This window comes from Metarhizium brunneum, chromosome 1 (assembly GCF_013426205.1).
Source record: "Metarhizium brunneum chromosome 1, complete sequence".
Classification (NCBI taxonomy): Eukaryota; Fungi; Ascomycota; class Sordariomycetes; order Hypocreales; family Clavicipitaceae; genus Metarhizium; species Metarhizium brunneum.
The window spans coordinates 6,842,815-6,863,257 of record NC_089422.1 but is presented as its reverse complement, the minus strand read 5'-3'; the positions used below and the strand labels follow the sequence as shown (position 1 = coordinate 6,863,257).

Here is a 20,443-nt window from a genome sequence, read left to right as displayed (position 1 = left end):
TGGTATCAGGTCGACGGTTGGACAAGATAGCCGCTCCCACAGACATTGGTTGGCAAATCCATCTTCGCGCACGGCCTCTTCGTCTGTTGGTTCAAAAATGGATGGGCGGTCGCACTCGTCAACGTGTCAGTCGCCCACGGGCGTCTTTGTACACTGTGACACGAACAGTGCCTGCCAAGAAAAAAATAAATCGAGGGGAAGGCGAGTTTCGTCAGAAGGTGCTGGGCGCAGCATTTCGGTCGGCCAAGACAAGTCGGGTTATGTTGTGTGCTGTCAGCCACCTGGGCAATGTTAGAGCAAGACCGTGAGAGGAGCAACAGCGGAATGAAACACCTGCTATCAGCTTGGATTAGTCTAATATAGGCCGCTGGGGGACTACCAAAGACTAACTTTTTAATCCCTACTTTTTGTCGAAGCAGCTACCGCTCAGAAACCCTTCTAGAATGGAACGTACAAACGTCATCATGAAGGTCTTATCTAGGCTAAAACGCGTCTGGAACATCAGCGGTCCCAATGAATTGCCCAACTTGACAGCTCCAGACCTGGTGTTGACTCGGGCAACCAACCGATTCGCGACTCAGGCGTGTGTTTGGCAGGCCTCCAACCAGCCCCACAGCATGCCATTGGCAACTCATGCGTTCAGGGATCTCGTGCGGTCAAACAGCAGGGGCGTTTCGGAAACACGCGTGGCATCATCAATGTCTGCCGGCAAGGCTGGAAACGTTGGTTAAGCTTGATTCAGTTTGTGCCACGCATTGTTTGCTTTAGTTTGGCTTCGTCGGCGGCCAAACATTGGTGGTGGAGGAGTGAGGAAAAGCGCACTGAGCTGGAGGGCAGCTCCCGTGTCACATGGAACCAGACGGGACTGGAGCAGGATCGCGGAAGGAGCGACCATTCGTCTTAGCCACGACACCAACTCGGGTCGCATTTTTCTCCATCGCATGCCTCACTCCTCCACCCCATTCCATTTCATCCTTTGTGTTTACTGACCTATATTTGGCTCCAACGGCTGCCGGTTGGCACAGCCTCAGCGCTGCTTGTCACAGCTCTATTCCGCGGCCCAGCCCGCACACCTAGTCACTGCCACGCCGCTCACAGCCTCAAGCCTTATGGCAACGGTGGACCTCAGCAACCAGACTACGTATTCCGGCTTTGCACCCGCGGCTCTTGTGAACCAACCGTCCTCCATGCGCGCCCCAGAGGTGCTCGCCAGGCGACCGAGGCTATAATCTCTTCTCCTGTCTTGCATTGAGCTTGCCATCTATTCTCCAGACGTCTGCTTCAGCTGGGACTGACGGCGTAACGGTGAATCGTACCCCGCTGGGAGCAACCGCCTCGAGTGACGGCAATCCTCGGTACATCGGGCACGCCCGCAATGAGCGGTTTCGATTCTGTGGGCACGCTGCTGGCTGACATTGCAAATCGTCTTCTTGAAGGACTGCGCATATTTAGTCTCGCCGACAAGAGGCATTGGCGTCAGGACGAGTACGAACAGGTCAAGGCACTGGAGGAAGCTCTGAACGAGGCCAAGAAGGACTTCCAGGAGCTATGCCCGTTAGTCAACGGACAATCTCAATACGAGCATGATCGAAAATGTACGTGCCTTTTTCCCAAGGAAGCATGTGTCAATCAGAAGATCTCGGTAATGGCAAATGCTAACGTGCTTAGACGAGACGATGCAAGAGCTGAGGCTCCTCCGCGACAAGTTTCGTGCTCATGTTCAGCTCCTTAGGGACTGGAGTCGATCGGGCGGACCAATTGACCCTGTGTGGGTACGAGAAACTCATTCTCTTCAGCGAGAGTTACACCGAGCACAGTGCCGAGCAGCCAGGCGCGTGTTTACATCCTCTCAGGAGTCCTCGCAAAGATGTCTGGGCGCTTTTCTGGTACGGCGCACTCAGGCAAAGGTTGCAGTCCAGCCGAGTCGGCAAGTGTCAGAGGCCGACTATCAAAGGCGCCAGTTGGAAGAGCTGGGTGCATGCACAAAAATCGGATCGTTTGATCGATTCGGGGAGGAGGACATGGTTTTTATTTGCGACTTTTGCGACGGCCACTTGATATGGGAGGATCTCGAAAACGTCCCGACCGAACGAACAGCTGCATCTTTGCCGACACGGCAAGGAAATAGCCAGCATTGGCAAGCTACCGGCACAAGCTCATCGGGCCAACAGGAGAAGCTGGTGATATTCCCGCCGATAGCAGTTGCCAACCATTTGGCCCCGTTGCACGGCGACTGGCAGGCAAGACTACTGTGTCCTTTTTGTGAAGACGAAGCCAAAAAGCCGCAGGACGAGGATGATGAGGAAGAATTGTACAAGCCGAATGACGAGTTTGAAGATGTAGCATCGTTACAGGAACACATGGAGTGGCAACACGTCGAGGTTGCTGTTCCCAGTGGGCAACAGTCAGGTAACTGCGCCGTCATGTAGCCGGCGAAGCAAAATAGATGCGAGTAGACGGGCAAGGCTGGCGTTTGATTTGGAGTTTTGGGGAACTTGGACATGGATACCATTACGACTTTACGATCGAATAGCATTAAGAATAGTATGTATACATATACGTCAAGTCTTGTGCTGTACTGTGTACGCGTAACGCCCCATGACATCTCCTGGTCAATGCACGTGTCTGTTTCTTTCTTTTCTTCTTCCCTCGTCTCGAACCTTGTTTTCCCCCTGTTCCGTGCCCATTTTTGTTTTTTTAGAAAAACCTCATCCATATAAACAACAAGACAAAGAATCCCAGCCCGGCAAACGGGCCATACTGCTTCAGCAACAAATCCCAGTTAATCCTCACCGCGGCCCTTCTGTACCTCTTGCTATCGTCTCTCAGCCGACTACTTATCTCTCCCATCCTATCCAAGCTGTCCCCCCGATAGAGCAAGTCTTCAATGTTCTTCGTCATGACCTTGGTCACATCCCTCAGCTCATCGTTGACTTTATCCAGGTTCTGGGCGGCCCTGGCATCCGCATACGTCGCCATCGTCTTGGTAATGAAGCTGTCAAAGTCCATGTATGCATATGGGCGCAGCGAAGGCGACTGCAGCTGCTGCAGCGAGTGGGTGGTGAGGAATTCGCGGGACAAGTCGGCGAGGTATGTGAAGGCCAGCTTGCGCGGGTAGCTGGAGTCGCAGATGCAGAGGAAGACGATGTCGCTGTCGATGAGGTAGTGGATCGCGTGAGGGGGGGATTCGATGGACGCCTGGGGCGTGGAGTTGCGCGTTAGGGTGCGTAGAATTTGGCGGACTTGCGACTTGAGGGATGAGACGGCCGGGGGTTCAGGGGAGTCGTCGACCGAGGCGCAGAGCATGAGGCCTACATTGGTTCCTGTTAGTTTCTGCGAACGCGATGAGGAAGGGGAGCATTGGGGGGAGTATGTACCGTCCAGCCGTGATATTTGGGTGGAGAGAATCATTTTGGCGGTGGTGGTGGAAAGCTGGTGCTGCTTTCTGGGGCAGGGTGGAATTGTGCCGAGGAGAGTTGATGATGTGGTTGCCGGTGTTGCTGGTGTTGAAGCTGAGACGTGGTCCCAGTGGGCCAATCAGGGGCAGCGCCACATTGCAGATTGTCATTTGACGCCACCGCAGCAGCTATTGCCTAATTGGTCGCGGGGAAGCGCCTTTCCTTCCGCCTCACTCGACTCAACTCGAGAGCAAAAGCAGAGACACTCTCCCAGACCATCCTCTACATTTTTGGTAGTACAACATCAACCTCTAGGCAGCCCGGCGCAGCCTGATTCCATCGCCCTCCACTCATTTCAGGACACGTCTCTATCTTCTGAAGATGCATCAACGGGGCGCAGTACCCCTTTACGGGTATATTAGGGTGTCAGGTCTCCCTCCCAAGAGCCTGCATCGACCAACTCGCTTCACAACGCAATCATCCTGTACCCCGTACGACCATGTCTCACGTCGGATATTCTGTGTCGAATCAAGATGTTCACATGGCTGACAGCGAAGATTCTATGTTGGATGAACTTCTTCTTGAAAAACTCTCGTATAGATATCTATCCAACATAGAACAGTATGTAAGCCGCTGGTCCAAAGACATCGAAATCAAAGAACCAAGGATGGATTACGACCCAAAAACCCCCATCGGGCATCTTGAAAAGCTTCCTATTGAGCTTTTACATAACGTCTTCGAGATGCTAGACTTTCAGTCCTTGTTGCGATTCTCCGGCGCATGTGGACGAGCCAGCATTCTCGTGCAAACATCACCAGTATATAGGGACTTGATCGAGTACGCTCACCGAGGCCTGGCCGCGCTGGCCTTCTCAGGTCTCATCGGCCATCACCCTGCGGGTGCACTTCGTGCCGCGTTGCGATCTCAGAATTGCTTCTCGTGCGGCCACTATGGCCAGTTGTTGTTTCTTCCTTCCTGTCAGCGATGTTGTCGGATATGTGCTTCGCGCAATCAGTCACTGTGGGTGCTGCCTCGAGGTGTTGCTGCGAAGTGCTTTCGTATACCGCTACGTCAGGTTGATCAATTACCTGGTATCCTTCGCTTGCCCATGTACCCCCAAGGGAGATTTGCAACCCCAAAACCGGAAAGTTTTGTCAGCGTCGCTTGTGCAAAGAGGCTTGCGCTTGCGATTCATGGCTCGGAGGAGAAAATCACGGATCTCCCATTCTCAACGCGTCTTAGTGACACAAAACGGGAACTTTATGCACATTACCGAGCTGCGCAACTACGGCCCTATACCACCGATCCTCTCATATCCACCACCTTGAATGAATTCGAAGATCCACATGAAAGCTATGCACACATCTACCTCCCCTCTATTACCTCCGGCGTCGTGTATCATGGCTTTTTGTGCAGGGGCTGTCTATGGATGTGCCAAAATTACCATCCAAAGCGCGATAAGTCGACTAGCCTTGTGCCTATGGAGCGAGGGCCACCAGATTTGATCCTTCGAGCGCGATCTCGAGAGGGTTTTCTGCGTCATATTCGAATGTGCTTTGGGGTGCGTCAAATCGTAGTCACCAATGGCCTTGAGCATTGGGGACAAGAGATTGCTCATATTCCCATCAACCAGTTGGCATGAGGTTAGAATGGTTAATTAGATTGTGGAATACAAGTTGAAATTGTCACAAGAAGATGATTGAACGTGGAGTTTACCTTGGCTCCAGGGATGCCGTTGATGAATGTTCATGGTCTCTTGGCTATGTTTACTTTTTAGGTTAATACCAGACCTTCTGCTTGTTTCTTCAGCCAGATCCGCTGTGAATGACTCCAACTACAGTATAGCCGTGCTCTTGTTAAAAGGTGAAGAGTGCTCCGACCTAAAGGGCATTTGGCAGCGCTCATCACACACATACACTTGCTTGCCCAAGGAAATAGAGAGCATCTCTTTTGATAGTCCAGAGCAGCAAAGAATAGAAACTGGCGGTTTTATGCGCATTTGGTTTTAACCTGGACGGCAGAACAAAAGTTATTATTCTGGCATTGAACGAGATGCTTGTACTATATGCTAGATTACAGATTGTGATCCCAAAATATTTGGGTGTTGTGTAGTATTAGCAGTTCAAATAACTTAATGATTGTTACCTCAGGCACGATTAAACCCATCAGTCTATGTGGATTGGTGCAATAAGCCTCACGTGACCATTTTCAAGTCCTTGACATGATGACAGATGACAAAACAGAAGGCAGATGAAGACAATAACCACAAAATTCAGCTTCACCGCACTCCACTTCTTGAGCATGTTCGGTGCACGGCTCATTACTGAGCTGCAACTTCCATGCTTTAAGAAAGCTCCCAAAATGGGATGCTTTAGAAAACGGCCCTTTTCAATTTCCGCGAAAAGACCAGCGGCTTATGTCCTCCCTGAGCCGATTGACGAGGAGCTGCTCCCGAATGGTCGTTTGAAATATTTCCATCCAACACAGCCCGGCCAGATACTTGACGACAGATTCAAGACGATTGCGAAACTCGGGTTTGGGTCGGGATCCACTGTCTGGTTGGCAGAAAATGTAGCATAGTGAGAACACTCCAAATGTCCAAATGTCCGCCACCGCGACATGAATTTAACCTTGAAATCAGTAAAAGATGGGTCAAGTCGTCAGGTCCTCGCTATGTTAGCATCAAAATATCCGCTTTAGATGCAAATGCTGCTGATGAGATTAGATGTATGAAGCTCATCTCAAAGGCCAATCCATCACACGAAGGTCTCTCACATATTCGGACACCCATTGATGTGTTTAACTTACAAGGTGAATGTGGGACGCATACTTGTCTCGTGTTTGAGCCCATGAGAGAGACTCTTTTCCAGTTCCAGCAAAGACTTCCACGACAAAGGCTAGGGCCTCCAATATTCAAAGCTTACATGTTTTGCCTCCTCCAAGCTTTGGATTACTTGCACACGGAGTGCCGTCTGATCCATACAGGTTCGGGTTTTACATTCGCACCTCATTTATGTCGCTAACCGCGTTGCTAGATATCAAGGATGATAATATCATGGTCACACTTGAGGATGACTCTGTTCTGAAAGATCTTGTGCAATACTACAAGACTAATTCCCAGCCCAAGCATGTCAGAAACGAAGATGGGCGTGTGACGTATTTGTCACATGATGAACTTGGTGGCCTCCGTGGCACTACTCTCTTACCTCGACTTGCTGACTTCAATCTCTGCTTCCCTGGACTACCTGATAATCGGGGCCATATATCTCCCATCCAATCTCATCGGTATCGTGCCCCGGAGGTGTTTCTCGGTTGTCCGTGGTCATACAGTGCTGATATATGGAATCTCGGCCTAATGGTAAAGCAAAACCCTTTGGTAATTGACCTTGACACATGTTTGTACAATTATTCTAACTGCAACAGATGTGGAATCTGTTAGAAGATACTAGCCTGTTCAACCGGCCTGCTGGCGAGGACGGCGAATACGACGCGCGTTCATCTTGCTCAAATGGTTTCCACCTTGGGAAATCCCCCTGAAGCTCTAGTCCAAAGAGAACGAATGTGTCGTAAAGCTAAACTCGGCAAGATTATCATAAGTCAGAAGGGGAAAGAGTGCGAAACTATGAACGAGTTTTGGGGAGGTCCTTTTTTTGACGAAGACGGTACGTTACAAGGCCACACAACTACATTATAACCCTAACCAATCGTCACATGATAGGCTGCATTATCCGCAAGGACTTGGTCGAAGAAGGGAAGAAATTATCTGATATGGTGACCGAGTTAGTTGGAGAGGAAAAGGAGCAGTTTCTAGACTTTGCCGCCTGTATGTTGCAATGGCTGCCCGAGAAAAGGAAGACTGCTAAAGAGCTGCTAAAACACCCGTTTCTTGACCCTTTGAGGATCTCATGATGGAGGATGTGAATGGGCAGCCGGGACCATTGTGTGGACAAGAACGAGCAGTTTCGACTACCGTTTCGCTGAGCTTGACAGTCTGCAGTATTAGCCAAGACGGCTACTGTTACACGGAAATCGCAGGTTACACAAGGGCTACGGTCACGAGACCTAGGGCAAAGTCCCTCACCGACTTCTTGTATAAATAGACGGCTTTGGTCCCTCAAGGCCTTGAGGAAAACTAAGGACCTTTGATACCAAAGACTGTTATTAGTTGAATTGAGCTATTGCTCCAAGCCCTCTTTCCGAGCCCTTGTCACAGATATAGAGCACCCTGCACTCAGCATTCCGTCTGCCGGTTGCCTTGGACTTACTTCCCTGGTTGTATTAGACCCGCTGGATGACCCTTGCCCAACGATTCTGCTAGTGATATTGCCATGTTATACCCAACCAGACACCTTTGGATTGAATGGATTGGGCTTTATGGATTGGGCTTTCTGCTTGAGTATGTTGTACAGAGGGGAAAGTCTTTTACCCAACGCTTGTATTTAATGTCTGGTACTTGCATTCAAATAACGTGTCATTGATTGTATTTGATGCTGAGGCCCGGAAAGCCGCACCTTTTTCCCCTTCGGCCAACCAAAGGATCAGACATCATACCCAGACCACCAGGACTTAACTCGCTTTCGACGCAACGGGCATTGCTGGAGGTATTTGGGTTCTTGGGGGTTACGATCAACCTTGAATGCTGTGACAATGAGCTCGTTGGCTGTGCGAGTTGAGGGTTGAAGAGACTGGGGTATCAAGTATTCGGCGGCTACAGAGCCACATGCAGGTGGTTCAACAGGTTTCGTACAGCGGGTCCAGACATGGAGGCTATGGGTGATGAATTTTAAGTCTTGTGCATCAGACATGCTGTGTGGACACATCACGCACGGGTGCATGTGCGGAGGTCCCGTCTGGTCTGGGTCGAGATATGATATCTGTCTGGTCAACTGGTCATTTGAGAGCACCAGACTGCATTGGGTCTGGTGGCTTAGCAAGGCGGCACGGCACGGGCAAACTGCATTAGCTTACCAGACATATCTACCATTGACACTTTAGAACATTGAATACTTGATCCCCTGCAAAAGAATCATGGGTCATGGGCCGCCTGCTGGCACTAATCCCATCCGACGTGTTCCAACCCAGACTCTCCAAACCTCGGGGGCTATGTGCAGACGAACACGACTGGGGGTTCGGCGACCTTGATATGCGACCACTTTAGTTCGATTTCTTACTTAAGTAGCTTGAGGTGTTGCCAAACACCAGAATCGGGGACTGTTGCACTTGCTGGTGAGCGGGGTCAATGTTGGCAATGGAGGCACGGACCCATGTCATGTATGTTGGTAGAAGTCTGGTACGCAAATGCTTGACTGAAATGTCAGAATTCCTGTGCAGCAGTCTGGTGATTCAGTGGATCTGGGCTCAAATGGTGAAGAAACAACCCAACGTAGTATGACTGACAGCCTTATCTTTCATCCTAAAAAGTGTACAATCTGAGTTCGTACTCAGGCATCACAGTACGCCCTGGAGGGATGAGAGGGTCTTGACTGTCGGCAACCTCGCAATGCAAACCAACATCATATTGTTACCTAGCATCTGACCCCACTAGCATGAAGTTGCATGATGACAACTCGAAAGCGTGTCAAGTTTTGGTTTGTCCTGCTTGAACACCACTCTCACGACGGAACTTGCATGTGTTAGCGTAGTCACTATTTTTTCCATTTAAGCTGGAACTTCCGCTCGACTAGAAGACAGAAGAAAAGATGGTTCATTTCTTGGACATACTCTTCGCCTTTATCTTAGCACCACAAACCCCAGTGTCCAAACAAAGTTATTATCCATAGACGAATTTGGCATTCTCAAAATAGCTGATAACAAAACTCGTCCAACGAGTCAACATGTGGTGAAAGAGGCTTCTGCAGGCATCGGTATCACTGCAAAGGCCGCCAAACAATTGTCTTCGTCGGGCAGGGCGGCTCAGGATAAGAGAAGAGAAAATCAGAATGCCATAGCTAAAGGGGAATCATCTAAGAAGTAGGCAAGGTAAAAGCTAACGGATTCTGCAAGAGTTGGTGAGTAAGAAACAATGAAGAAAGGAAACGATCCAAGCTGACATTCAATTCAGGCATCCTCACTCTTAAACGCCTGCCTGAGTTTCTCGTCATATTCCTTTTTTTGTTGGACTTTGCCGGCAATAAATTGCTCACTGCCTTGCCCCCAATACGCAGAAAGAGCTTCATCGGGAAATTCATTAGAGGTGTCGAATCGAGGTCGAATGCGTCGTTGGAAGATGAAATATAGTCCAGTAACACTCTCTAGTCCAAGAAAGTAGAAGAAATTTCCAGCTTCCCATCCCTGTCTCATAGTTTCCGTGAAAAACTGTGGTCCTCGCTGGTGTTGTGACGGTGAGAAATAAAGGGCCTCCTCTCCCTTGAAGATGTCTATAAACTCCTGATATAACTCGTCAAACTGAGGGGACAGTCTCTCAAAAGGTTCATCTGATAACCACGACGGCGGATGTAGCATTTCTAGTGGTAGTGAACAGGCCCATTCCAGGTCGATTAGATATTTGATGTTCCATTCCGTATCAACGAAGATATTGCTCGCATGAATATCGGTCAGAGTTAGTATATATGGTCCGGAACGTAAATCTCGGCGTACAAAAAGTGGGAGGATTGTTCGGAAAGCGCTTAAAACTGCCATCTGCGCTTTGCAATCAGCCTCATCATTCGCGGCGTTCAGCTGATGTCGTAAACGACTGTCATGACAAGCTAGAATGTCGTGCAAGAATGGTTCTATGGAGGTATAGGTGGTGTTTCTGCTGATATTCGTCGGGATACCCTCGTTCTCCAGTTGATGTAGCTGAAGCCTAAGCGGTCGATTCGTGAGACTAATAACTCCCTGGTTGTCCATAGTAAAAGACCCAATACGTTGCAATGGAACTTTTCCGAGCGCGAGCATGATGCGTGAAAGGCCACGAAATAAATTGGCTCTTGCACGCTCATCGTGTCGCTTCGTTTCCCACGTTGAAGAGAGCATCTCCGCATCAGCAGGTTCAATGTAATCAATGACCATATGCCCTGTGTTGAGATTATAGGGAGAGTTTAACTGCACATATTGGCATGGTACTGCGTAACCAAGCAGAGACCAAATTTGGCGTCGAAGTTTTTCGAAAAATCGAGAGAGGAATGGAGCGGTATCCAACGCAGCAAACTACATTGCCTTGACACATATTAAGAAACGTAATCTCGTATGCTTTCGGTAAACCTGAGAAATAGACTCACACTAGGACCACCAGCGAATGCAAATCCCCAAAGACAGGGTAGAGGAACTTCCGGACAATTCTTTCCAATCCAGGAATAGGTAGCCACTTCAGAACGAAGCTTCTCGTCAGAGTTGCCCGGAAAGTCCGATTCACCAACTTTGAAAGGGAGCGGAAAGCGAATCATTACCCTCCCCCCAGGGCGCTTCTTCCAGTTGATAATAGAAGCAGGCAAGCACAGATTGAAGCTACCATAGTTCCACTCAGGAGGAGGTGAGAGACAGCATTTCTCGGCGCCGTCGAGACGCAAGTAGCGTGATACGATATCTTCAATCTCCTTTTTGTGGGCAAGGAGATAGCTACCGAAGTCGTCCATCCTCCGCCAATATGTCAGCTCCGGCAGGACATTGGTCTCCTGATCAGCGGCCTCCTCATATGTAATCTCTCCATTCAATGTTCTTAGGATTATCTCGGCTGCCGGCTCCGGTGGTTGTGCCATCAAGTATCCTGCGATGAAGTCGAGTCGCGACGAAATGTAACAATGTCAGAGTTTAAATTCAAGAAAGGTTAAGATACAGGCCAAATGACACCGGAATAATGCATTGGGAATGAGCTGAAAAGCTTAAAAGAGCAGGGTGAAGCTGCTCTTCGGTTGGAGCCAGGAGAACAGACCAGGGCGTCATCGGAAAATCCTTCCTCCGTCATCCGCACCACTTATGGCACAACGATTCGGAAAGGACTACCGACCTACGTAGGTACCAGAGCTGTGACGAAAAAACTACACTATATATAATTTTAGTGTAATTTATAGTGTAATATAGTATAGTGTAGTTTGTATTATAATTTACTATAATATATGTAGTTTTTTAGTAAAGATTTTATTATAAAAAGATTTTTTAGTAATAATTATTACGCGAATTATAAGGCTTATTAGGACCTACTTTATATATATAAAAAGAGCTAATTTAGGCCTTTCAAATACACTAATTCTTATACCGCTAGCTTATAAATTAAGCGAGTTATAATAAGCTAAAAAAAAGGGCTTGCTTTTTTAAAATAATATTTAAAAGCTTAATAACTCCCTGAATTTTAAAGTTATAAGCTTATTTTTTAAATATTTAAAATCACGTGATTTTTAGCTTTATTTTAATATATAATATACTTATATAAGCTATGGGATCCTTCAAAAGGCATCTACTCCACTGCGAATGCCGTGATTGAATATGAGACCAAAGTATTTGCCCCAGGCGTCGGACCGAGCCACTCCCCATACCAAGGCTACCCGGACGATGACATGGACGACGCTTGGGACGACTTATACCAATGCAAGTAGAAACCACATCATGGCAAGATTTGACACGTGTTCTGAGACTTGTGCCTTTGACAGATGGCGTCAGCCTGCATGTGCCCGAACATGAGGCACGTCGCCTACCAAATCATACAGTAGGAATTCCCGGCAAGGAGGGAGAATACATTATCGGCCTTGACGTCTTTCACCAGCTGCACTGCTTGAACATGTTTCGCAAGCTCATGTATCCCGAAAGATACGGCATGTTAACAGTGTTTGCTAATGGCACGAGAGACGAAGAGACGACTCTCCATTTTGGTAAGACGCACTACCAAGAGACAAAGCATACACCATGACTAATTAGCCAACTGGCCACTGTCTTGAACATCTAAGACAGGCGGCAATGTGCCATGCCGACGTTTCCACTTTATACTACCGCTGGGACGAACAAGACCAAATGTCAAAGATGTCCATGTACATCACCCATACGTGTCGCAACTTTGCAAAGATTAAGGAATGGGCATTTGCGAGATACCTCGATAAATTCGATAGATATACCCGAGTAGAATGAATTGTCCAAGTTGCTCCTCCTGTCTCTTGTGAGCACAGTGATTTGCACTGTAGACTGAAGTCGCAGGGCTTGGTGTGATTGCTGGATGTCATGGCGTCGGCTATCATGGTTAGACTTGACTCAAAGTTAAGTTTAAATATAAGAAGGTTGTTAGGCATTTAAAAGATGATTATAAATAGAGTTCACAGTATGGAGAGTAAGAAGAAGTATGATTTTATTGAGAATCATGGTGATGATAGGTCTCATGACGTGACGGGTACCAAAAAAACGATCAATGTGGAAGTACTAAAAAGAAGGCCAGCAAATAGAAAAGGAAGACCGACCCAGGCCCTACCCAAATTCAAACCAACGCGGAAGAGCATCGCCATTATTGGCCCTGCAATAAGCCCCCCTAATCCCTCCGAGACAGATATTGCGGTGAACATCAACCCCGTCTTGTCGTCCTTTGCATAGCTAGCAATGAGGCTGCGAAGAATCAAATTGTAGCCTATTCCCACCGTAAAAATGACCAAGCTCGATAAAAATGTCTCCAATGTAGGTGCCAAGCCCAGGCAAAAGGCTCCCAACAGAAGAAACATGGCACTTGCCCTAGCCATCCACATGTCTTTATGGACAGGGCTAAGGGATAGTTTCCTCAAAAGCAGTTGACTTGTCAAGGGGAGTATTGTTGTTGTCACTGCAAGAGCCGCCACACCCTTGATAGACAAGAGTAGGCTCGCACGAGCCCAAGACAGACCGAAACGCTTCGTCATGTACTGCTGCAACAAGATGATGACGTCTTGACCGAGGGTGCCGAACGCGACACCCACAAGCAGTAGCGTAGAATGTCTGTTGTTGGAAACGAAATTCGTCGCAGCCATGATGCAAGTTGCCGCAGCGTTGGGCAGCTTGGAGAGCAAGTCGAAGAATCCACTGCCCGTCTGCTGTTGATGCGATTCTGGCTGACGGCTGGTTGGTTTATGTTTACGCAGTGTATTGGCGTCGCGACTCTCCGGTAACAGCAATGCCAAAATGTTAGCGAGGCATAGTCCTGCCAAGCCGGTGAAGACGCAAAACCAATCGCCACGCTTCATGAGGAGGTACGTCAAAGGACCGGATATCAGTTCAACAACTGTCATGGAGGCACCGAGGTAGAAGAAGGCAGTGGTTCTGTTTTTCCATAAGCCATTGTAGTATTCGTAGGGGACTGGATCGGCCAACCTTTGATCAGCGGTAAATACATCACCGACCATGGTGAAGATCATGGCATTGATGACCATGGGTCCGCCACCAACAAAGGTAGCGAGGCCCGCCAGACATATCAAACGAATTGGTATGGTGTCTGAGAACCAGCCTGTGGACTAGGATTTAGTAATACGGGATTGCGAATGACATTGCGCCATGACTTACATGTGGCAATCTCAAGAATCTGCGCAACAACGAGGCCCGAAATAGCCAAAGAAAGCACGAGTCTGCGGCTGTGCTTGTCGGCCATGGCTCCGTATGGCATGGCCATCACTAGACCGGGGACCAGGGCAAAGGGCGTAACCCAGCCTTGAAGTTGGGCAAACTCTGATTGCACGTCTGCGCCTTTGCAGACGGGGTGGTTGAGTGTGCCATCAACGTCCGGGTGCAAGGAACGACAGATGATGCCTTCCATAATTTCCAGCATTGGAGTCGACGATATGGACATTGTAAGAACCACAAGCAACAGCACAGTGGTGCATCGGCCAGCAATCATGAGCCGCTGCCTCAATGTGCGTTCCACACCCGATGAAGCTTCGTCATGATGGTGTCGCAGGAGACTAGTCTCCTCGGTATTGTGCGTATCGTGGGCCATATTCACTAGCACTGGCTGTCAGTCTCGTGCTTGGGGAGGTTGAGAGGATGGAAATATTTCTTGTCGGGTCTGGTGCCGCCAAAACGGCTTCCCTATGTAAGCACGGCTCACGACAGGGCTACAAAGCTGGGCGCTTTGAGTCTGCATAAGCCAACGCAAACGGCAGGTGGCTAATACTCGGGCAATGGCACTCGGATACTGGTGCCGACCTACATGGATACATGTATGTACCAGCATGCATGTTAGCTGCTTGTTGACGCTTTATTGGGGGCACTCCGTGGGCGTAGCCGGTGGCGAGAGGGTAGCTGACATGAGACATCTGGACCTGGGGAAAACGCATATATTACCACCCCAGTCTACGCGTATGGGAGGCGCGTTTTGCCTTGAAAAGCAGCTTACCATAATACGATGCTCTCGGTCTGTAACCCTGCAGGTCTTAATAACAGAGGACTGAGTGCCATCCAGGATACATGCGGCTGAATCCGTAAATTTTTCAAAGAGAATAAGCTGTCAACCTTCTAATAACCCAGACAGACCAGCGTCGTCCAATGCAGATTCTCTTCCAATCCATTTCAGTCTGGACTTTTTTTTCCCCCACACGACGGCTACAAGATGCCTTCCAACAGAACCCCCGAGGCCAAATATGACCACCTGTCAGATTCTGAAAGCGATGATGCGTCTAGCTTTCTTAAACTGCGTTCCACCAGCCACCACTGGGGTCAAAGCCGGGGGTTGGTTGTTGGCCTTTGTGGAATAATTGCTGCCCTGCTCACCGCATTGTTCGTCATGGTGTGGCAGCACATGGCCAGCCCAAGCCAGCTGCAGTGCGCAAAGCTCAATTCTCCATTTTGTCAGTCATTTGCTTCCCAGAAGGTGTTTACGTTCTTTATCCTGAGCATTGTGACTGACTTGGGGGCAGCACCCGCGTGGGATGGAGTTGAATTTTGGGAAGGCGACTTTGAGAACGAATTTCCGCATAAAACACTCTACCGAGGGCCGCCGACGCCAGAACGGGAAAAGGCCTGGGAGGATCTCTGGTTATGTGAGAGACGGCGTTCCCGACAAGGCGGCAAAAGACGTGCAGCTAACTTGCATCAGACACACCGGTCACCGTCCCAGAACGTGGCATTGCGGCTCTTAATCAAACCGGTAAACCGTGGTTGAAGAGCGATGATGGCAAAGGATACACAGCTTTGCTGGAGGTGTTCCACTAGTTGCTGCTTGGTAAGAATGTCGCGCATGAGTGTTGCTCTCGCCGCCCAAGTGACGTAGCTCCCTTGTGCCACAAACCAGGCAGCAGATTAGGGTTGGATCCGATTCGATGGCTTTATTGGTAAACCGTGCCCAAGCCCGCCTCCAGAGTGGACAGGCATCGTGCATCTTTATAAACCAGGGATATTATTCCCCAAGTCAGATTCAGCTCACTGCCCCTTGCGGGGGATTAGCCACAAGGCCACCAATTATAGGTGCAAGTAACGAGAGTCTGCTGGTTGGCACCCCGCAAACATGACTGCTTTGTGCCCGGCCAACAAGCATTCTGTAGCTCGGCCGAGTTGGAGGACCAGGCTGTGCAAGCACAAAACGTCAAATCGACCTGGTACTTATCGACAGTTGAAACCCCACTTCCCCGGTACGGAAATGGCCGGCGTGCCAAATCTCGGATCAGGCCGCATTTGTGGGTCCCAGGCCTATCATGTGACATTTGGACGGCCCGGCTCCTGTACCCGCCCTCCGAGCCTCGGTGAAACCAAACACCCTCACGCTGACACCGGAATAAAGGTAACGATTTAAGAGAGTGGCCTAGTAGCTAATAACTTGGTATAAATCCTAATAGTACTTTTACACGACACAGCCTCCAGCGAGCGTGATCTCCTTTTACGGGGCAGGGCCGAGCAGGAGGATGAGGCTGGTTCGGCTGGTGTAAGAGGACAGGGATAATCACACCACGGCCCAGAGCCCGGTGATTGCGGCTCCAGTCGACCTGTCACACCAAATGCAAGACCACCCACATGCAGCGTCCGTTATGCAAGGCGACAGCAGCCAGTTACACCAGACTTGATCCTGCTGTGGCTCCTTGCCATTGGCTGCGTCTGCATCTTTCAAATTGTATTTGCAGCGTGAGTGCTAGGGCTCAGCTTGCTAAGATGAATCTTCAGCACCGACATGCCGGGCCATCGGAGCTGCTCTGGCCTCTTGGATCAAACTCACTTGAATAATCGTGCCGTCCAACGCCAGAAGCTACTCTGGCGTGCTCCTCCGCACGCGTCGCAGCTATGGAGTCGTCAATAAATTGGTTTTCAGAGAGAAATCCACCAACGGATTTACCACCACATGTTGGTGATATCAGCGCCCGTGATGATTGGACCTCATTCAAAGACCGGACTCTAAAGAAGCAGGCCCTATTACCTCGGATGGTACCTTATCTCTGAGCGGCGGTACGACAACCGACACAAACTCTGTGGAACCAGGAGTGCTAGACATGTCCAATTCCCAGACTTCAGAGAATTGTGACGGGAACTATGACACAGATGTAGCCGACGAAGAAAATTGCTCTTCGCAAGTCTTGGGTCGCGCTCAAGACGAAGTGCCCGGACAAATATTATCAGCGGGAACTGACGAAATGGCAGCCCAACCCACCTTGTCTAGCTTAATGGGCGAATATGACAGTAGTCGCACATCGTACTTGGATACCGGATTCAGCTCCTGGCACACCACCACCCTTACCGCCCAGTAGAACAGGTTGTGTGGACTGACGACATACGGCCGGCCGAGCAGCGATATGATCAATTCAGCATGTTGATACCGCATGATGACGGCAACCCAAGGCCGGAAATACCGCGATGAACCGCGACGCCTCACCTCCAGTCCGGCAGGCACGGACATGGTAGAGCGTGTCGCCTACATTCTAAGATATCTGGGAACCATGGGTCTCAACAACTTTGATGAGCTTTTGTGCACATACTACACTCAAAATTTCCACGAACCATCGTTTCTCTGCAATGAGCTACGCCCAAGTCACCACAGGAGATTGCCCGGCGTCTTCTCCAGCGTGTTCCGGGCCTCGGAGAACTGGAGTATTTGGGAACGCAGGGGATTCCAAGAGGAAGTTTCAAAAGCCACCGAAGAAGCGCTACTATCCGAGAGCTGGGAAACGCAGAGCGACATTCACCCTGCGGTTACCCATATGTTAAAGGCGCCAAAGAGCAATCTGCCGTGCGTGGCCTCAAGAGTCTCGCCGTTAAAGTCCTGCATTACAAACAAGGTTCGTCGCCCAGAATGTCATGTTTGTCAAAATCACAGACAAATCATCTTGTTTATTACAAATGAAGCAGAACTGACAGAAACAAGTTGCCCCATCTCTGGACATTGATGATGACTTTGGCGACATCCGTTAAACCGGCGGGCAACAGAGATGCCTCGGGCGCGGTATTTGCAGCCATTCTTCTTCTTCAGTACGGCGGGCGCATGGGGAGGAAAATGCTTCTTGATTTGGTTGGCCTCTGTTTATGAAACCTTATCAGGCCTTGGCTCCTGTGACACCACGCTGGCAATGAAGCCCATTCCATAGTTCAGGATTAAACGATCAACATGCCTTGACAAGTTCCTCGGCATATGGCCAGTTTATAAAGACAGTTGTTCATTTATTACATGTGTAATCTAGCTGATGATGCTACGCCAAGATCGAAAAGAGATGAATAATCGTCTCGAATTCGGAACAGCTTCGTGGCATCGAGCAATACGAGAAGATGGCCCAGCCTCATGCAGAGCAGAAATGTTCCTTGCTTAGCCTCTCAGCCATGCAGTAACTCTGCATCAGTGCCTTAGTAAGACCACGTAGGCAACATGCATCTTAATGGGGTATATAATCCGGCATGACTGCTCGGGCTTCTACAAACTTGAGACCACTCGGCCTCCTCTCTCCTCCTCAGCACAGAAGCTCATAAGACTTGGTCAAGATGGCTGCCGGCGATGATAGTTTCGGCCCTCACTTGCCTGGATACTTTGATTTCACTCTGCTTTTTGAGCAGAGCCTCTTATCCCTTGTTCCGACCGGCATTTTCCTCCTTGCCTGGCCATGGCGTATCCGTCGCCTTTGGCGCCGGGAAAACATTGTTGGCTCACGCGAATTACGGATTGTCAAATTGGTTCGCGCCGCCTCTTCTTACAGGTGGCACACGTGCAATCCTGGTCTAACTCGTGTCTCAGGTCCTCTGTGGTTGTTTCACGGCGCTACAGATTGTCATCCTCGCGATCTGGTGCCTGCCCAGCACCGTCAGGGCCAGCACATCGATTGCCGAAGCCGTGTTTGGCGTTATTGCCGGCTTCTCTGTCACGGGCCTATCGTATCTGGAGCACGCGCGGTCGGTTCGGCCGTCGTTGCTGCTCAACTTTTACCTGCTCATCACCGCCATCCTTGACCTAGCCAAGGTCAGGACCGCTTTCCTCAGGCCGGTCAAGCACACCTTGGCCAGTCTCCTAGTTGCAGCCCTATTCATAAAGGTCATGCTTTTTGTGGTCGAAGAAGTCCCCAAGAAACCTATTTACTCGGAAAAGCCGGTACCTAGGGAGAGCAGCGCTGGAGTGGTGAGCCGCAGCGTTTTTTGGTGGTTAAACAGATTTCTCAGAACGGGATACAAGACCACCCTAGATGTTGACGATATTGCCATTATAGACGAAAAATTCGATTCGCAGAGACTGTTGCTACAGTTGGAGGAAGCTTGGGATAAAGGTCAATGCTATCCGAGCCAAGATACGCGTCCAACTGGGTTGCTAATTCGTATTTGAAACCCGCAGACAGCAAGCAAGGAAAATTCAGCTTGATCAAGTGCACGTTTCTGGCCTTGAAGGGGCAGTTCGCTGCTGGAATCGCACCGCGCATTCTGTTTGGCGGCTTCACGTTTGCGCAGCCGTTTCTTATCAACACGGTTGTCGATTTTGTCGGCCAGCCAGACGAAACAAGGAATATGGCCTTAGCCAAGAGTCTCATCGTAGCTACTTTATTGCTCTACGTCGGCCGTGCAGTCGCCGGGGCGTGGTATAAACATACGACCTTCCAGCTCTTGACCATGTATCGCGGTGCTCTCATTTCGCTGGTCTTTAAGAAGACGCTAGAGCTGGGCGAGCAATCAGTTCGCGAGTCGGTCCCCGTTACTCTGATGAGCACCGATGTCGAGGGCATTGCTACTGGTGCAATGACCATTCACGATATTTGGGCCAGCTTGATAGAGCTCCCCGCTGCGCTTTACCTCCTCTACCGGCATGTCGGAGTCCCCAGCTTGTTTATTCTGATTCCTGCTACTGGTAAGCTTCCACAGACCTGAAAGCACCCGATGACGGCTAACCTGTAAGTTACTACGATTTCTGGTGCGATGATATCACCGCACATGGGCCCTGCGAGAATGCAATGGAACAGGGCCATACAGGAACGTGTTGGGGAAACGTCTAGGATGCTCAGTCAGATAAAGGGCGTCAAGATGATGGGCCTAAGCAATTGGTTTCATCATCGCCTGCTCCAACTTCGTGCAGACGAACTAGAATTATCGACAAGGTTTCGATGGCTTCTCGTTTACATCAACGGGTTTGGTGAGGCATGCTTTGCAGAGCATAGTCCCAGTACGAATGCTAACCGAAATTCTTAGCTGCTGCATCACAGGCATTCACACCAGCGGTTGTGATTCTCGCCGCTATCTTCTGGACCAAGTCGCGGCAGGGGCTGAGCGTTGCTTCAGCCTTCACTTCGCTGTCTATAATGACCATCGCAGCTACGCCCATAATTCAAATTCTAGTCTCTCTGATGCAGATATTCGGCGTGATTGGGTGTTTCACCCGTCTTCAGGTATTTCTGAAGTCTGAGTCGAGAAGGGACCCGCGACAATGGATTTCGTCTCGACATTCCACCGCTTCTACAAATTCGTTGGCACTACCAGAGAGCCTCGGTCTTTCACCAGAAAAATCTCTCATGGCTACCAAAGACGCTCTCGAACTTGTTGCACGACCATCTAACAAGACTGTTCGCCGAAGCGGCCCGATGTTGAGACTCGTAGATGCCACATTCTCTGTGGATGACGGCACAGAGGTACTTGACAGTATTGACATGACCATTGAGCAAGGCACCTTTTCAATGGTAGTCTGACGCGTGGGATGTGGCAAATCATGCCTACTGAAAGCA

The 20,443-nt window shown here is 49.6% G+C and overlaps 8 protein-coding genes across 8 annotated transcripts; 6 read left to right on the top strand and 2 right to left on the bottom strand.

Moving 5' to 3' along the window:
• Positions 1-1,375: 1,375 nt before the first annotated feature.
• G6M90_00g020890 (uncharacterized protein) lies at positions 1,376-2,429 on the top strand (the record flags this gene model as incomplete). The annotated part of the gene is made up of 3 exons (XM_066129864.1): positions 1,376-1,595; positions 1,669-1,772; positions 1,854-2,429. The coding sequence occupies 3 exons, from the start codon at positions 1,376-1,378 to the stop codon at positions 2,427-2,429; spliced, it is 900 nt and encodes a 299-aa protein (XP_065985776.1).
• Positions 2,430-2,697: 268 nt separating this feature from the next.
• SEC22 (Protein transport protein) lies at positions 2,698-3,411 on the bottom strand (the record flags this gene model as incomplete). Its single annotated transcript, XM_014692972.1, has 2 exons — positions 2,698-3,311; positions 3,378-3,411. The coding sequence occupies 2 exons, from the start codon at positions 3,409-3,411 to the stop codon at positions 2,698-2,700; spliced, it is 648 nt and encodes a 215-aa protein (XP_014548458.1).
• Positions 3,412-3,897: 486 nt separating this feature from the next.
• On the top strand, positions 3,898-5,040 carry G6M90_00g020870 (uncharacterized protein; the record flags this gene model as incomplete). Its single annotated transcript, XM_014692973.1, has 1 exon — positions 3,898-5,040. The coding sequence occupies one exon, from the start codon at positions 3,898-3,900 to the stop codon at positions 5,038-5,040; it is 1,143 nt and encodes a 380-aa protein (XP_014548459.1).
• A 952-nt stretch (positions 5,041-5,992) lies between these two features.
• Clk1 (Dual specificity protein kinase) lies at positions 5,993-7,307 on the top strand (the record flags this gene model as incomplete). Its single annotated transcript, XM_014692974.2, has 4 exons — positions 5,993-6,383; positions 6,434-6,756; positions 6,838-7,060; positions 7,117-7,307. The coding sequence occupies 4 exons, from the start codon at positions 5,993-5,995 to the stop codon at positions 7,305-7,307; spliced, it is 1,128 nt and encodes a 375-aa protein (XP_014548460.2).
• A 2,148-nt stretch (positions 7,308-9,455) lies between these two features.
• On the bottom strand, positions 9,456-14,274 carry atnC_3 (MFS efflux pump atnC; the record flags this gene model as incomplete). The annotated part of the gene is made up of 4 exons (XM_014692975.2): positions 9,456-10,547; positions 10,619-11,103; positions 13,192-13,788; positions 13,845-14,274. 4 exons carry the CDS (start codon positions 14,272-14,274, stop codon positions 9,456-9,458), a joined length of 2,604 nt encoding a protein of 867 aa, XP_014548461.2.
• A 612-nt stretch (positions 14,275-14,886) lies between these two features.
• Positions 14,887-15,488, top strand: cctO_1 (Cyclochlorotine biosynthesis protein O; the record flags this gene model as incomplete). The annotated part of the gene is made up of 2 exons (XM_014692977.1): positions 14,887-15,316; positions 15,373-15,488. 2 exons carry the CDS (start codon positions 14,887-14,889, stop codon positions 15,486-15,488), a joined length of 546 nt encoding a protein of 181 aa, XP_014548463.1.
• Positions 15,489-17,083: 1,595 nt separating this feature from the next.
• G6M90_00g020830 (uncharacterized protein) lies at positions 17,084-17,784 on the top strand (the record flags this gene model as incomplete). Its single annotated transcript, XM_014692978.1, has 2 exons — positions 17,084-17,536; positions 17,623-17,784. The coding sequence occupies 2 exons, from the start codon at positions 17,084-17,086 to the stop codon at positions 17,782-17,784; spliced, it is 615 nt and encodes a 204-aa protein (XP_014548464.1).
• Positions 17,785-18,230: 446 nt separating this feature from the next.
• Positions 18,231-20,407, top strand: abcB_2 (ABC multidrug transporter B; the record flags this gene model as incomplete). Its single annotated transcript, XM_014692979.1, has 5 exons — positions 18,231-18,419; positions 18,481-19,003; positions 19,069-19,575; positions 19,624-19,857; positions 19,914-20,407. 5 exons carry the CDS (start codon positions 18,231-18,233, stop codon positions 20,405-20,407), a joined length of 1,947 nt encoding a protein of 648 aa, XP_014548465.1.
• Between the last annotated feature and the right edge of the window lie 36 nt (positions 20,408-20,443).